We start from the raw sequence: 18139 nt of genomic DNA, 5'->3' as shown, positions 1-18139 counted from the left end.
TGCAAATTTTTAAAAAATATATTTTATTGATTTTTTACAGAGGAAAGGAGAGAGATAGAGAGCTAGAAACGTCGATGAGAGAGAAACATCGACCAGCTGCCTCTTGCACACCCCCTACCGGGGATGTGCCCGCAACCAACGTACATGCTCTTGACCGGAATCGAACCTGGGACCCTTCAGTCCTCAGACCGACGCTCTACCACTGAGCGAAACCGGTTTCGGCTAGTGCAAATTTTTTAATAAATTCTGAACAAATTAACTGTTGATGTACTTTGTTGGCAATACAAGCCAAAGGACAAGACAGTTATGATCTGTGTGGACTTGTTTTCTAAAAAGATATTTTAATTAATAATCTGTACAACTTTAAAATGAAAAGTTTTAAAACATCTCTAATAATTTATTCCTCCTGGAAGGTAGAAGACTGAGCCTGGTTTATTTCTTGAAGTCACAATTTTTGATTATCTGTTAAGACAATACTATAATTTAGTTGGATGCTACAATTTACATGAAATAAGGAGAGAAACACTTTTTAAGAGTCTCTTGGAAATAAGATAAGAAAGCTGAGTGTGTGATCCTTTCGGTGTTCACAAGCGTGATGATTGGGTGTACAAGCGGCTGTGTGAGACGCCCATTAACCTTGTTACGCCTTTGGCACATGAGCCGTCTGATGTGAAAAAAAAAAAAAAAGCTGAGTGTGATGCCTGTAAAGGAATTATTTGGCCTCTCTTAATAGATATGAAGAACCAGCTACCGCCCTCCCTAGAATTTTCAGGAAGGAGACTTTTTAGTTTTTCCTCTTAGAATTTTTTAACAGTTCTTAGTGACCCATCTAGCTTTGTTTGTCTGGTTTGATTTTTTTTGTTGTTTCAATTAGTTCAGTGAAGACAAATGTACTTGGAAGATTTTTGTTTAACTTGTTTTTGGTGATTGTCCAAGAGAGGCTCTGCCAGTAATGTAATTTACTAAAATAAACAGGCTATCCTATCTAATAAAGAGGTAATATACAAATTAACCATCACTCCAATACACAAGATGGCCGCCCCATGTGATCAAAGATGGCCATCAGGGAAGGCAGTTGTGGGTGATCCAGCCAGCAGGGGAGGGCAGTTGGGAGGGATCAGGCCTGCAGGGGAGGATAGTTGGGGGAAACAAGGCCAGCAGAGGAGGGCAGTTAGGGGCAATCGGGCCGGCAGGGGAGGGCAGTTAGGGGTGATCGAGCTGGCAAGAGAGGGCAGTTAGGGGTGACTGGGCCAGCAGGGGAGGGCAGTTGGAGGTGACCAGGCTGGCAGAGGAGGGTAGTTAGGGGGCAATCAGGCCGGCAAGAGAGCAGTTAGGTGTCGATCAGGCTGGCAGGGGAGTAGTTAGAGGGTGAGCAGGCTGGCAGGCAGAAGTGGTTAGGGAAAATTAGGCAGGCAGTCAAGTAAGCGGTTGGGAGCCATCAATCCTGGATTGTGAGGGGAATCCCAGATTGGAGAGGGTGCAGGCTGGGCTGAGGGACACACCTTCTGCCCCCTTCCCGCCGCCCCCCCCCCATGCACGAATTTCATGCCCTGGGCCTCTAATATCACTATATCACTAGAGGTTTGATTTCAAGTTTTTAGCATTATATCCTGCCATTATTAAAATAGCAAATATTTCCCCACCCCTTTTTAAATCATATCTTTATAAAGTGTCAACAGCTGCAACCTTCCATATCAAGCAACTGTTTTATATACTTTTCTTTCAAATACAGTTTAGTTCTTTATCAAGAGTCTGTAAAGGGCCAGGACCGGTTTGGCTCAGTGGATAGAGCATCGGCCTGCGGACTGAAGGGTCCCGGGTTCGATTCCGGGCAAGGGCATGTACTTTGGTTGCGGGCACATCCCCAGTGGGGGGTGTGCAAGAGGCAGCTGATCGATGATTCTCTCTCATCGATGTTTCTAACTCTCTATCCCTCTCTCTTCCTCTCTGTGAAAAATCAATAAAATATATTAAAAAAAAAAAAAAAAAGAGACTGTAAAGGGCCGGATAGTACCTAAGTCTTTGTGGGCCAAAATTATCTCTGTCATAACTATTCAACTCTGCCATTAATAGCATGAAGGCATCCATAGACAATGTATAAACAAATGAAGATGGCTGGCTTGCAATAAAACTTTATGAATGTTGACATTTTAGTTCTCATATAATTTTCATGTGTCACTAACTGGCCTGTTGACTTAAAAAAAATTTTAAATATAAACCATTCTTACACAGACTGCAGTTTGCTGCTCTTGTTCTGTATCAACTCTTAAATTACTGACACTAAAATAGAAACATATAGTTAAGACCCTTTAAGTCCTGGCTGAGTAACAAAGTTAGTTAGAGCATCAACCTTTTATGCCAAGGTTGGGGGTTGGATCCCTGATCAGTGCACATACTAGTACAAGAACCAACCAGTGAATGCATAAATAAGTGGAACAACCAACCAGTGTCCCCTCCTACCCCCCCTCTCAAATCAAAGTTTTTTAAATCCTCACCAAATTTTTTAAAATCAATTTTTTCATTGATTTTAAAAAATATATATTTTATTGATTTTTTACAGAGAGAAAGAGAGAGGGGATAGAAAGTTAGAAACATCGATGAGAGAGAAACATCCATCAGCTGCATCCTGCACACTCCCTACTGGGGATGTGCCTGCAACCAGGATACATGCCCCTGACCGGAATTGAACCTGGGTTCCTTCAGTCCACAGGCTGATGCTCTATCCACTGAGCCAAACCGGTTTCGGCTTTTCATTGATTTTTAGGGAGAGTGGAAGAGAAGGAAAGACAGAGAGAAACATCGATGTGAGAGAAACACATCTATTGGTTGCCTCCTGCATGAGTCCTGACCAGGTTTTGGGCCTGAGGAGGAGCCTCAGGTATGTGCCCTTAACCAGAACTGAACCCGGGACCCTTTAGTCCATAGGCCTACACTCTATCCACTGAGCCAAACCAGCTAGGGCCAATTTTTTTTTTTTTTTTTTAAAGACCTTTTACTGGAGAGATTCATGCTACTGATTAAAGGTTGGAACAATATACTCTAGCCCCTCCTGGATGAAACCATCCCTGTGCATTCCTATATATTCCAGCCATTCTCCATCTCTGATCTGTGATTTTTGGCTAAGTATTCAGGGCTGCCTGATAATTCTCTTCCTCTTATCTTTCTCTTCTGTCCTCCATAGAGACCGTGTTAAATAGTCTGTCCTCAAAAATCAAGCCCTGTTCACCTCCCTACCCATCTCATGCCCCAAGTAGATGTCCTGGCCTCTTACTCCATTTCCTAACTCTAAAACAGCAAACTTAACTACACATCAACCCATTCTTCCTACCTTTCTTCCAATTGAAATGGAAGGAGGGCTTACTTTGAAGTTGTTGTTCGACTACATAAATACAATGTGTATCAAGTGTCTTGATAATATGCTCTCAAAGTGGTTAGGAATTTCTCACAAATTTCAGATTGTTGATTGCCATCCCTTTTTGTTTATTCAGCGTGTTCTTTCTGTCATTTTAAGGACTGTGCTGTAGGAAAGGAGGAAGAGATCTGGTTTTCCTCTTCTGTTGTGCCTTACTTAGTCTCTTTCACACCATTTCTTCTGCTCTTATTTGCAAACACCTATCTCTCTCTGCTTGTTTTAGTAATGTTAATGTTGGCTTAGAGTAGAGTCCTGTCCTAGGCCCTCTTCTTTCAACTTCATACCTTCCCTGAAGAAATTTGTGCACTAGGCCTCTAGTCTGTAAAATAGAGTTAATAGTAAGTCCCACCTCATATAATTGGGACAAGGATTAAGTGAATTGTATCTATAAAGCCCTTAGAACGCAGCAAGCACAATATAATATAAGTTTTTAAAAACTAAATTTAAATGTAATAAGTTTGAGATATTAAGGAGTTCAGGGATGATTTTTATTTTGACTGCTCTAGACCCATTTTCCCCTCAAGTGTAAGGAGTGTCATGCCAAAATCTATTCTATGTTCTAGCCTTAATCTCTGAAGGAATTAGTTGAAAAGAGCCATCCTCACTGAAGTGCTTGTTTCAGTTGGCATTTTATAATCTTTGTGGTCCTTTCTACCCCTTGAAGTCATGCTCTACCCCTTGGAGTCTTGAACAGTGAGGGTAAGAATTCAGCCTGGGACTACTAAAATGGGACACAGTTGAGCGCCCTGGAAGGTCACATCTGGTCTAGAGAGTGTTCTAGGTACTGAGCTGCCTGTGGTCCCAGATCAGGAGACCATGTCACTCACCTTATCTGGGAAAAATTAAAAGTTGTGGTATAAACACTTAATTTTTACTTCCAAACAATAGTAATTGTTCCAAGCCTTCACAGAAATAATTTGTAAATCTGTTGCTTCTGAGGAGGAAAAAATAAAGTAAAATTCTGGATGCCATGCTTTGGGAGCAAATTTTGGCATTGTCCATAAGTGTGGGCAGGTGTCTGTTAGTCTTCGATTCTTTCCAGAAGTTAAGCCTCAAGGATATAGGGTCTGGGGGGGAGGGGATTTTTTTGTTTTTAATTTCCTTGGTAAGGAGATGAGAGAGAGAGAGACAGGAAAATCACATGCTCTTTTTCCATACTACTCATTGAACTCTTGTTTTGAAAACTATTTTGAGTTTATCATACAACTGAAAAACATTTGTCACTTTTATTTTCTAAGTGTTTTTCTTCCATACAGGAACTTTGCATTGATGGCGACTAATTTGTGTGTTTTTCTTTTTTTTTCTTTTTTTCTTTTTGCATGCTGTCCCCTGTGTTGGAACTCTCAATAGAGAGTAAGTTGGTTCAATATTTGTTGGAAACCTAACTTTACTGCATGACTGTGCAATTAACCCTTTTTCTCTATTTTCTCTCCCGAAGAGTTCATGCAGTGTTGGACCCTTTGCAATCCACGAAATGCTATTCGCAGTTTTGCAAGCTGTCATTCTGTTTGGAGATGTGCTTTTTAATCTACTAATTAATCTAATTTGATTATGTTCTTCTGTTCTGTATTTGATGACTGGCACACCTAAGATACAAGCAAGGTTAAGAAAAGGCTGCCTCAATTGTAATAGCTCAAATATTATGATTCCGCCCCCCCCCCCCCCCCCAATAAGTTATGTTTGTGAGATTTGTGGGAGCATAAGTTGATTCCATTGAAGTTTGGCTCCATTGAATTAATAACATAATTTCCAAGTTTCACTATTATTTTTAAAAATTTAGTTCCATACACCCCGTATGTACTTTCTAATATTATAATAATGTCATTCTGTAAGAGCAAACAGAGCAGTGATTCTCAACATTTTCTTCACATTTTTAGCCCTAGTATTATATTAGCATATTCACTTTTCATTTTCTCCTTTAATCATAGATAAGGAAATGGGAGAGTATCAACATCTGACAGTAAACACTTTGTGATAGGACAATCAAGTAAGAAATATTATGTGCAATTCCCAATATATTTTTTTAGATTGATACATTTAGATAACAGCTATATATTACCAGTTAGTAAGTACCATTGATAGGATATACGTATTTTGAAAAATAATAGTATAGTTCTATATATAGAAAACTATCAATACCACGTATACATTTTTATTCAGCTATACTCACATTATATTTAATCAAAAGAACTTTTTACTTAGGAGACTCAGAGAAGTCTTTTTGAAGGAAATAGCAATAGTTTGGCAGGATCATCAACTTTGGATATGTTAGCATGAGAGAAAGAGGCTATTGGGCTAGCTTGAGTCCTGAGAAGTGGGAGATTCAGAAAGTTTATAGGAAGAAAAAGAAGTTAAATTTCGCTGAGGTAAAGGGAGTCTTATATAGCTTCCCTTGCATTGGAGAAAAAAGCTTGGCTGCCAGTTAATTACAGGGCAAGTTTCACTTAGGAGATAATTCTTACTCTTGAAGGAACTTTTCCTACACATTCATTGAACAACTTTATACTTGATCCTCAGCCTTTAATAACCTTGAGCTTGGTTCAAGTACATGATGCAATATTATGGTGAGAAAAAAGCATGATTTGGCTTGCTACCTATTTTGTAAATAAAGTTATATTGGAACACAGCTATGCTCGTGTGCTTGCATACTGTGTTTGTGCGGCAACAGCGGAGTTAAATAATTGTGACAAACACCATCATGTGGCCTGCAAAAGCTCAGCACATGTACTATCTGGCCTATTCCAGAAATGCTTTTTCCACCCTGGTATACAGAAATAGAAAAACTAAAGACTGGCTACTACAAAAACCCAGACCTGGTGAGAAAGGCCTGGTGCCTACAGTGATGGTGAGATTGATAGATTGAGGAAGGTCAAAAGAGAGAACTGTTCTAGAAGTCCTGGGACCTAGTAGGCGAGGTCAGAAAGGCCCTGTCACGGTCATACTTCCTATTGAAAGAGAATCAGGGGGAAGACTGGCTCTTAAATCACCCCACATTGGGGATGCAGAGGAAAATGCTTGGCAACAAGAATGGAAGAATGAAGGGAAAAAATAAGAGTAAAGCAGTATCAAGCTTCAGAATGACCAAGCATACTAAGTTCATGAAAAGCTACTACATTTCACGATTAAAAGGTCAATAGTGGGAACATTAAGATGGAAATTGAAGGAGAAATTCTTAAGACAGCGTCTTTTGCATCCGTAAAGAAAGTATTTAAGTGAGAATAAATATATAGTGGAGGAGACCATACTTTAGAGAGTAAGAATACAGAAGAGAAATACTAGTCTTACAAAGAAAATGGCTCTTTTTTAAAAAATATATTTTTATTGATTGGAGAGATGAAGGGAGAGGTAGAAATATCAACAATGAGAGAGAATCATTGATCAGCTGCCCCCTGCACACCCTCTACAGGGGATCGAGCTGGCAGCCTGGGCATGTGCCCTGACCAGGAATCGAACTGTGATATTCTGGTTCATACGTTGGCACTCAACCTGTGAGCCATGCCTGCAGGGCAAAATGGCTCTCTTTTAGAGAGACAACTATTGGAAGTGTAGCTATAAATGAAATCAAAGTAGGAGAAAAGTGAATGGAGAATTCTATGTTGAATGACAGTAAAGTAGATAAGCTAAGTTATTTAGCAATAGAATAAATGGAACACAACCGAAAACCAGCTATGGAAACATTGGGCAAGACACTTTTCTGGTTCTGTTTCCTAAGAACTAAATAAAATTGGAAAGTTGACCTAGGCATTCAAATGTTTATAGTTTTCAGAATGGATTTTGGTATAGTAAAAGCTTAAACTTGGAGTCTTTAGGAAAATAGGCAAGAATTAAGAGAGTGGTGTAGTGGTAAACCAGGACTGGGAGAAAGGCAGGAAGCCCTGATCTATGGTGTTTGGTATTTCAGAAGTGTAAATTCCCCTGCATAGGCTTATTTCAAGCTACCAACCAGCTCACAAAATTCGTGAATATTTATTAGTCTACTTTCTAAGTAGGCGCTAACCATCTCCAACACACCTGGCTGAATAGATTTGCCAGGTACCAGTAAAAGTGAGTACTTGATTAGATTCATGCATTTGTCAGAGAGTAGGTCTAGTGAAGTTCAACAGTATTCTGAGTCCTGAATTGAGGGCCAGAGACAGTTTTAATTTAGCAGTAGGCCGAGTTTTTAATCTAATAGAAGCCAGGTTGTTTGGCTGTGGCTGTGGGGGTGGGACAGAAGTTAATGACTGCATTGTGAATAAGAGCATTGTTGAAGCAAATGCTGCCTGGGATCAGAGTACTAAAAATTTTAAGTACATAGTCATAGTTCCTGCTTTTACAAATACAGAGCATTTTAAGCAAATAATGAAAGTTTATATTTTCTAGTTTATACAATGTTAAAGCTTAGTTAAAATTTTAATAGAAAAATCCTTTATTTCTAACATGAGGAAAAATATATATAATTGTATAAAGGAGATTCAAGAAATAAAGTATGTATTGAGAACAAAATTTTTAATTTTCAAATTAAAATAGTTACTTTCAGATTAACTTTTTTAAACCATAGTTTTTATAACTTGTGATTATAAATTGTCACAATACAACATGCCTGACATTGTCTTAAGAGTTTTTTTCCTATTTACCTAGAAACAAATTTTCCAGTATGCTGTGGAATTTCTTGTAAAGAGATATAATACACATTAAGTAAGTCACTTTTCATAAGTATTTTAATGACATACATCACTTATGAATATTAGCATTCCTTCCCTTAAAATGTTTTTCATCTTAGAAAATTTTTTTAAACTAGTGTGTTAATACTGGAACCAGGTATAAGCCAATCAATAGAAATGAAGAGTAGGACTTTTTAAAAATCATTAAAATTTAGATGTAAATTTGTATCCTGAATTTACATATTTTAGTTATAATTATCCCAAATCATTTAAAATTACTTTTGGGGCAGTTTTAGTAAGTAATATATCTTATAACAAAACAAAAAGTCTGTGACAACTGACTTTCTGAGAAGTCTAAAGAGCCTTTAATTAGCCCATTATGTCAGAATGACCTTATGCTTTAAGGTAGTATCAGCATAGTCATCTTCTGATGACTGTGCCACTCTTCATAAGAGTGTAGGGCCAGTGAAACTATAGGTAGTTTCTTGCCCTAAATTTCAGATGAAATGGATTTCAATTTAACCTATTTAAGCTATAGGTGTGCCAGTCATTACGGCCAAAGTTTCTTTACCAAGTGATGCTGCATGGAATAGCTAATTGTCGAACTTCAGCAGAAGTTGGATAACATTTCAAATGTACTCTTGTATCACAGAGTCCAATGAAAAGCAAGAGAGATTATTTTTCTGCTTGGCTGCCAATCGCTGTGCCTCTGACTCCTGTATTCCTTTCCATTTCAGTTTGGATTGATCATAAAGGTCAATATTTCCTCCTTTTTCTCCCTCCTCCCCTGTTTATCAACTGTAGGTATTCAGCATGTTTTTGGAGACACTAGTGGACTTCATACAAGTCCACAAAGATGATCTTCAAGATTGGTTATTTGTATTACTGACGCAGCTACTAAAAAAAATGGGTGCTGACTTGCTTGGGTCTGTGCAGGCAAAAGTTCAGAAAGCTCTTGATATTACAAGGTAATATTTTCTTTATATATCTCAAGTTTACATGATAATAATTGGACTATTTAGTTCCTGTGTTAAAAGTTCAGATATGTCAGTCTTTTCAAACCATTTGAACTGCATAGGCTTCATTTTAAAATTGTTAGTGAGGCCCATTCACTTGTGTGTTTTATGCTACATTGGTCCTTAATCAAACACTGTTTTCTTTAATAAAAATTTCATTAACATTTGTTCAGTATTTAAGGTGGTACTTTGTTGTAATTAAGACATATCTACTAACTCGAGTTGAAGGTTTTATTCAATTTAATGTAGAAATAAATTATTTTCTAAGTTTAAAAAGAAAGTTTTATTATGCATTAAAATATTCAGAATCTTTTTTTCTGAAGATTTTGAACCAATGCTTTATTTTTACTTTCTTGTATAGATTGTTGAAATGACTTATTTCAAATATTCTATTCATTTATTGATTTATGGTGAATCTAGAATTTAGATACTAAGTGTGGGGAAACATCTCTGATAATGTTGAACTTTTTCTGAATAGGTTTTAAATTAAATCTATAGTTGAGGCAAGATAGACCATTAATTACATGGTATTGCTATTTAACCCTCTCCAGAAAACAAATGTTGAGATTTTTTTCCAGGGAATATATGTTATTGTGTATCGTATCAAATAGATGATACCACATACAGATACTTACTACTTCATGCATGCTTTTTGAATGACATGATATTTTGATTTAAGTATAATTTGCTGTTAAATTTGCTAAATGCTGACTTAATTTTTATTTTGTTTTGCTTTTCCCCCCTTATTTTAGAGAATCTTTTCCAAATGATCTTCAGTTTAATATTCTAATGAGATTTACAGTTGATCAGACTCAAACACCAAGCTTGAAGGTAAAAATTTAAAGCCTTTTGAAGAAATTATAATGAGTTGAAATGTTTTATTAATACAGTTCTGTTGATGTGTATATTTGTGTCACATGAGAAGCTTTTCAATCAGTGGATTTTGTTTTTATAAACTTTCAGACAGTCAAGCCAGCACTTCGGGACCAGCTTCACTCTTTTTGGAGCGCTAAGGTTTTTTTTTGTTTTTGCATTATTTCTTTTCTTAACTCTCTTTCCAAATTCTGCAGTGTTTCAGATAGTGTTTGTATGCATCTGTGTTCAACTACTAACCTTTGTAAGCCTGTAAGCATGCACATAATTTAATTTCAAATGTTATTCAAATGCCAGGCTGTTCTTTGGAAAAGCTTACTTGGAGTACACATTTAGAAAGCAACACAAAGTATGGCCATCTAACCCTGGGCTTGTGATGCAAAATCGCTCTATAAAGTCTTATCTAATTTTATGTTTGTGATTTCCCAATACTTTTTAAAATTTAGCGTCTGGATAGGTATTTTGGGTGAAATGTCACTTTTACCTATATTTATTTTAGTAAACAAAAAATTTTAAGTTTAATCTCAGTGCTTTTCTCCTTAACTGAAATAGTAACATGTTTTTTGCTTTTTCCAATGTGATATTTCTGATGTGTGCCTAATATTTAGAATCAGAATTAACTTTCTCAATTGTTGTTAGCACACATTTTCCAATTATGTGAAAACTAGGTGAATTCCAATTTGTTATAAAACTAAGTATTAAATTTAAAATAAAAAATAATTTAATATAAACCAAAGAACTCCTGCATTCTTTAGTAAAATGTTTTGTAGTGAGTATTATTAAATGAGAGTAAAGTCAGGGAAATAACAAGCATATATGCATTGATAATCCTTGTATTTTCTGCTCTGTTCTGCACGAAATATATTTCCACAAGCATTACTGCCCAGGACTGAATTTTCTTTAAGTTTCTTAATATGATTTTTGTCTTAAAATCACAATTGTGTTTTTTACCAGGGTTGACTTACTCTCAACATAATGTTATTTTCTCAGAACTGCTTTGTGAAGGGGATTCCATTTGTTTTAATTTTAAAAGTGACCTGCAGAAGAGAATAATTTATTTTATATTGTTGATAAATATTTTCAGAACTCATTCTTTGTCCAAGGCATTATGCTAGATATTTTAAATTTATATTGAATATAGAACTTATAATATTTTATCATTATTATCTATAATAACTGAAAAACTGTAAATTGTAGTAAGGGTTATGATTTAGGTGGTAGATATTCAAGTGTTAAAAAGGTATGTAGAAATGCTTCATGGGCCTGTGGAAATGGAGGTCTAAGCTATTAGCTTAAGAAATAAGGGTGGCTGAAACTGGTTTGGCTCAGTGGATAGAGTGTCGGCTGTGGACTGAAAAATCCTGGGTTCGATTTCAGTCAAGGGCATGTACCTTGGTTGCAGGCACATCCCCAGTAGGGGGTGTGCAGGAAGCAGCTGATGGATGTTTCTAACTCTCTCTCCCTCTCTTTTCCTTTCTGTAAAAAATCAATAAGATATTTTTTTAAATAAATAAATAAAGAAGGGTGATAAAAAGAAAGAAGACTGGAGCAATCATTTCTGGAGAGAATCCAAGATGGCTGCACAGGTAAACACCTAGCCGCAGCCGCACACAACAATTTCAATAAAATACAACTAAAATATAAAATGGACATTAACCAGAACTACAGGAAAGTCGACTGACTGGAAATTCTACAACGAGAAGCAAGGAGAAAACCAGAAGGAAGCGCGGAGGACAGAGCCGGAGGGAAGGGGCAGCTGATTGCCTGGCTAGTGTTCCCTAGTTGGAAGGAGATAAAAGCTCCGACTGTGCTGGGCCCCAGTTCCGACTGCTCTGAACCCCAGTTCTAGGCCAGACCCCGGGGACCCAGGCTCATCCATAGGGAGCTGGCTGTAAGGCAGAACCACAGGGGAGTGGCGAAAGGAGGTCCTAGAGGCACGCAGAGAAGGGATGGTTGGCTGTGCCGCGGGATTGCCCTGGCAGGAAGGAGACTGGGGCTCCAGACTGCTCTGAACGCCACCTCCAATCCCACTACCAACTGAACTGAACCCCAGCTCCGGGCTCATTGGGGAAGAGCCTAGACTGTTTGGTAGCAGGCAAAAATCTAGGGCACCTTTCTCTCAAGAGGTGCTTGCAGCGAGCACTGAAGGACCCTGAGACTCAGGAGCCGCATAGGGCGGGGCTGACGGAAGCCAAGGCTGTAGGCTCCACCCTGAAACTCTGCCCCATCAGGGAAGCTGCGAAAATGCAACAACGAAATAGATCACAAAGGAAAGAAATGGAGGAAGAGACTGGATATAGAGTTTAAATCTACGCTTGTAAGGTTTTTCAAGAATTTCCTATTAAAGGTCTATAAGACCTATGAGGATATGAAAAGGGATCAACTAGAATTAATAAGGAATCAAAGAGAAATGATAAGGGATCAACAAGAAAAAAAGAATACATTGTCTGAAATAAAAAATATTATACAGAGTCCTAAAAACAGAATGTTAGATCGCAAGAATCAAGTCAAAGATTTGGAACATAAAGACCCAGAAGACACTCCTCCGCAGAAGCAAGAAGACAAGAGAATCCAGTAAATTGAAGATAATATAAGAAACGTCTGGGACAACTTCAAGCGAACCAACATCAGAATTATGGGGGTCCCAGAAGATGAGAGAGAGCAAGATATCAAAAACATACTGAAAGAAATAGTGACAGAAAACTTCCCCCACCTGGTGAAAGAATTAGACTTACAAGTCCAGGAAGCACACAGAACTCCAAACAAAAGAAATCCAAAGAGGACCACACCAAGACAAATCATAATAAAATTCCAGGAGCAAAAGACAGAGAGAATATTAAAAGAAGCAAGAGCAAAGCAGGTAGTTACCTATAAAGGAGCACCTATACGATTGTCAGCTGATTTCTCAACAGAAACCATGCAGGCCAGACGGGAATGGCAAGAAATATTCAAGGTGATGATGAATAGTAAGAACCTACAGCCAAAGATAATCTACCCAGCAAAGCTATCACTCAGAATCGAAGACCAGATAAAGAGCTTCACTAATAAAAAAAAGCTAAAGGAGTTCATCACCACCAAACCAGAATTATATGAATTGCTAAAGGGGGTTCTTTCGGAAGAGAAAGTAAATAAAGATAAAAATTATAAACAACAAATACGTAACTATCAACAAGTGAATCTAAAAACCAAGGAAATTAAAAAAAAAATCTGATGAACAATATTAACTGGTGAATATAATAGAATCAGAGGTATGGAAGAGGAGTGAACTGACGATTCTTGGGGAAAAGGGGAGAGGGGGGTGTGGGAAGAGACTGAACATAAACTGTGCACCTATGGATGAGGACAATGGGGGGTGGGGAAAGGGCAGAGGGTGGGATGGGAACCTGGTGGAGGAGAGCAATGGAGGGGGGGGAGGGGAAAGGAACATTTGTAATAATATGAACAATAAAAATTTATTTAAAAAAAAAAAAGAAAGAGGACTGAAGAGCAAGACACAAAGGGAAGAAAGAAAGGAAAGTGACAACTTAAAATTAGCTTTCCTATTGGGAAACATACTGAAGACTGGAATCACAAACAGTTTATGTCTTTTTTATTATGTATTTTATGTTACACATATACACACACATTATATATTATATATACATATATGCAAAGCTATAGGGAAAAATGATTCTTCGGCTCTTAAATTAACGTTTTAAGTTAGCAAGGAGAAGTTACATGGAGCCATCTATACCTTATACCAAAAATAGAAGTAATGATCAGATGGGTGATAAGATTAAGAATAAAACTTAATAGTTTATAGAAAAATACAAATAAAAAATAGATCTTTTGACAAAGTATACATCTTTCAGATAAAAGATGGATGTTTGCATAAAATTTTATGTCTCTCACAGTATGCTGTGATTAAATGTCAGAAAGGAAGTAATAGAATAGGGAGAAATGGCAATACTGAGTGACTTTATTTAAGTAAGTAATATTTTAAAAAATAAATGTAATTTGATTACCTCTTTTTCTGGGTTACACAAATATGTTAAAAATTATATACACCTGATCTAGCAACTAGATTTATTTTTCCTCCTTTTAAGAAGAATGCATGTTTGTGTTATTGAAGTTACAGACTATGTATATAATCTCGAGAAATATTCTACTAAAATGTAAACTTTCAAATGATTATATGTGCACTGTGGTTATTTTGCCTGTTATAATAAACCCACCTATTCTGTGAAACCCTTTTAAAACTTTACATACCTCTATAAATTTCGAAGGCACTGAATTAATTGAATCTCATTGTTCGGTTGTTAATGACAGCAAATTGAAAACAACATACATTGATGTTCATTTTTTAAATTTACTTAGCACCTTTCAGATATTAACATTGATAGCAGGTGACATGGCTTCAAGAATGCAGAATATTATGTTCTGCTGTAATTGAGTGGGGCCTGCAGCTGCACAATTAATCATAGTCTCTTTTCTTCTCCGTTGTACATTTTACCCAGGGTGGCTGATAACTCTTCGTGTGTGTTTTTTTCCAATTCATTTCATGAAGTTGTAATTCTTAAGTTCGTTCATTTGGAAATGAAATATGTAATTTGATCCCTTCTGTCATGTTTGTTTGTCTTACTGGAAACAGAAAAGAGAAAATACACAAGCAGCAGAACCTTATTTTAATATTTTACTTTCTGTTTATTAGCATGGTACTTTCCAGAGACCTTATTTGGACTGACTGAGAAAAATTACCCATTAATATCAACAATAAGAGCAGAAAGTGCATAGAAAAATGGATTACCTTAATCTTTGGCAATATGTTTTCAAAGTTGCTCTCTGAATCAAACATTTAAACCCTCCCTTTTTTAAGTCAGGAAAGCATTTATTATATGTCTGGAACCTTCTGTATCTAAGGACTCTGCATTCTGCCAGCTGTCCTTTCTAAAGTGGATGGTATTAATAAAATCTTAGAAAGCCCTTATTTATAAATCCTGTAATGTTTGAAGATGTAACTTTAAAAATAGTGGTTCTTGTGCTAGCTGGTTTGGCTCAGTGGATAGAGCGTCAAGCTGCAGACTGAAGGGTCCCAGGTTCGATTCCAGTCAAGGGCAAGTGGGAGGCAGCCAATCAATTATTCTCTTTCACTATTGATGTTTCTATCTTTCTCTTTCTCTCCCTTCCTCTCTGAAATCAATAAAAATATATTTATAAATAAATAAAAATAATGGTTCTCAACCTCTTTTTCTTCCCCAACATACTTGAGAGAAGGGAGATAATTTAACTGTGGCTTTTTATAAGCATAAAAAGAGCCAATTCTAAGGAAGAAGTTGTGTACCTGCATCCCACCATGTAGTCATACATCATTCCTGGGAGAATGATAAGACTTTTTAAAGCTACATATAACTCTTGTACACATAAGTGTTGTCTTTTCTCCAGTTTTATTAGGGTAAAATTTTCTGTAACACTTCTGTTGGAAGGTAGTTCTAGCACTTGATGGAACTATTAAAGAACCTGGTCTCATTGTGTGGACCTTATTTGACAAAAACCCTATATGGCCCACCTTAATTACTCACTTGATTTGTAATGCCTTATTTTCAAAATACTTTGGTTCATTTTCCCAAAAAGCCAAATTATACTCAGTTGATAAAGATTGGCTCTCAGGGAGTCTAGACAAGAGTCCACTATAAGCTCTGAAGGCAGACTGAAGGAGAGGTGTATGATTCTGTCAAGAGAGTCTTCAGCAGTTGCTCAAACTGGGCAGGGAAACGTCTGGGACTTAAAAGTACTGCTGTGTGTGAAAAACAAAAACCCACATTGTCATACACGTGTACCAGGTAGGTAGGTGGTGGTTTAATTCTTTGTCGGTTGCTTTTGTTTTTCTCATCTTTTATTTGTCAAAAAGTAATCACCTAATTGTTTTTGAAGTGTTCTCAGTGTCCCTCAGTGACCATGTATCTGATTGTCCTCTCGTTGTGCTTACATCTGCAGGTGAAGGTTGCTATCCTTAAATATATAGAAACTCTAGCCAAACAGATGGACCCAGGAGATTTTGTGAATTCCAGTGAAACTCGCTTGGCAGTCTCTCGGTTTATCACTTGGACAACAGAACCCAAAAGTTCTGAAGTTCGGAAGGTATGTTTTAATATAAATTTTAAAAGATAAATTAGAAAAGCAAGTCAGTCATTTTGGTTTGCCAATGAAGGAAGCTAATATTTTCATGTCATTACCAGTTAGCATTGACTTATTTACCTGGTGATATGAAGACCTTTTTTTTTTTTTTAACCTTCTGTTTTAAATTGTTTTCTCCACTTAATATGAGCATAATGTTCAAACTCAGAATAAAAAACTATTCTTGTCATAATTCTCTAACCTCTAATCTTGTAACCATTCAAAATATTTCAAATCTTTCCCCTTGTATTTATTTTCCTATGTATTTCAAATAAGAGCTTACACTGTTCTTGACTTATTAATTTTAGGTATTATCGATCTTTTGATGAATTTAGTCATGTCTCTGTCTATCTACCTCGTTAAATTTTCCCATATAATTCCCACATCCTTTCCTAGATCTCTCCCCATAACCTTCAGAATAGTTATGGATAAATTGTTGGTCACCAAAGAAAAAGATTTATATTTTAACTTTGGAAGTATTCACTCCTATATCATCAGACCTTTCTGATGTTCTTTTTATCTTCACTTGAGGGTATTTTTTTGTTACTGGTTTTATAGAGAAAAGAAGAAGGAGGGCCAAAACTGGCTCAGTGGATAGAGCGTTGGCCTGCGGACTAAAAGGTCCCGGGTTTGATTCCGGTCAGGGGCATGTACCTTGGTCGCGGGCACATCCCCAGTGGGGGGTGTGTAGGAAGCAGCTGGTCGATGTTTCTCATCGATGTTTCTAGTTCTCTATCCTCCCTCTCCCTTCCTCTCTGTAAAAAATCAATAAAATATATTTAAAAAAAAAAAAAAGAAGGAAAGGAAGAGATAGACATCAATCAGTTACCTCCCTTATGTACCCTAACCATGAATTGAACCCAACCCACAATCTTGTTGGTGTACCAGATGATACTCCAACCAACTGAGCCACCAGTCAAGGCTCTAATTTTTTTTAGGTATCTGTTGGTATTTTTAACATCCCTGCCACATGTCTATGGCTAATATTTTCCATATGCTCAAGTAATTAGGTTAAAAATTTCTAATAAAGAAATTTTAAAGCGTATAAGAACTTCTGTTTTTCTGAGAAAGATAGCTTTGTGTTAGTGAACAGAAATTCTGAGTAAAGAAAATGGTCTCCTTTGGGTAACCAACATATATTCATGTACCTCCGTGTGTCCTTGTTTTCTAGGCGGCGCACTCAGTGCTGATTTCCCTCTTTGAACTCAATACCCCAGAGTTTACTATGTTATTAGGAGCTTTACCAAAAACTTTTCAGGATGGTGCTACCAAGCTTCTTTATAACCACCTTCGAAACACTGGCAATGGAACCCAGGTATTTTTAACTTCTTTTCTTACCTATTATCCTATATAATAAAAGCCAAATATGCTAAGTGTCTGGTCATCTGGTTGACTGTTCAACCAATCAAAGCACAATATGCTAATGATATGCTAACGCCGCTCAACCGCTCACTATGACATGCACTGACCACCAGGGGGCAGACACTACGGTTGATATGTTAGCTTGCTGCTGGGAAAAGCCAATCAGGACTGAGAAGGATAGGCCAAACACACCCTGGAGCCTTCCTGTGGTCCCTATCTGGCTGGCCAACTTCCTGCATCTCTCCCCGGCCCCTATCGTGCACCCATGGGGTCTCTCGGCCTGGCCTGTACCCTCTCACAACCCAGGACCCCTCGGGCGATGTCGGAGAGCCAGTTTCAGCACGATCCCGCAGGCCAGGCTGAGGAATCCCACTGGTGAACAAATTCATGTATCAGGCCTCTTGTGTCATAGGATGGTTGGTTTAACAATTACTGCTTTTTTTTCCTACGTGAAATAAACTTCTGACCCTTGAGCCGAATTAATTGTTGTCCCAGAAAGAATAGAATCCCTAGGCCTGTCATGTTTATATTATAATTTGGTATAGATTAGGGTGGTGAATGGTGACCAGAGTATGAACAAGGAAAGAAATGTGAGCAAGAACTTAGATGAAGGCATCAATTTTGCATGCCATTAAATTACAATAGAACATGCTATTTAGATGAACCAATCTTATTTGAGG

General features: G+C 37.3%; 1 protein-coding gene across 33 annotated transcripts in view; it reads left to right on the top strand.

Moving 5' to 3' along the window:
- Window positions 1–18139, top strand: part of CLASP2 (cytoplasmic linker associated protein 2) — a 130441-nt gene that overhangs the window by 97357 nt on the left and 14945 nt on the right. For 18 of the 33 annotated variants that reach the window (XM_084902184.1, XM_084902169.1, XM_084902188.1 and 15 more), the window contains 4 exons: window positions 8860–9023; window positions 9824–9902; window positions 15918–16061; window positions 17269–17412. In XM_084902184.1, the coding sequence (XP_084758310.1) occupies window positions 8860–9023; window positions 9824–9902; window positions 15918–16061; window positions 17269–17412 (531 nt within the window). Of the gene's footprint in view, window positions 1–8859; window positions 9024–9823; window positions 9903–10034; window positions 10086–15917; window positions 16062–17268; window positions 17413–18139 lie in introns of all 33 variants that reach the window. The other 15 variants (XM_084902165.1, XM_084902183.1, XM_084902167.1 and 12 more) reach the window with 1 other exon arrangement.

This window comes from Pipistrellus hanaki (assembly GCF_964339955.1).
Source record: "Pipistrellus hanaki genome assembly, chromosome: 13".
Taxonomy (NCBI): domain Eukaryota; kingdom Metazoa; phylum Chordata; class Mammalia; order Chiroptera; family Vespertilionidae; genus Pipistrellus; species Pipistrellus hanaki.
The sequence above is the reverse complement of the archived record's forward strand: the minus strand, read 5'-3'. Positions and strand labels throughout refer to the sequence as shown.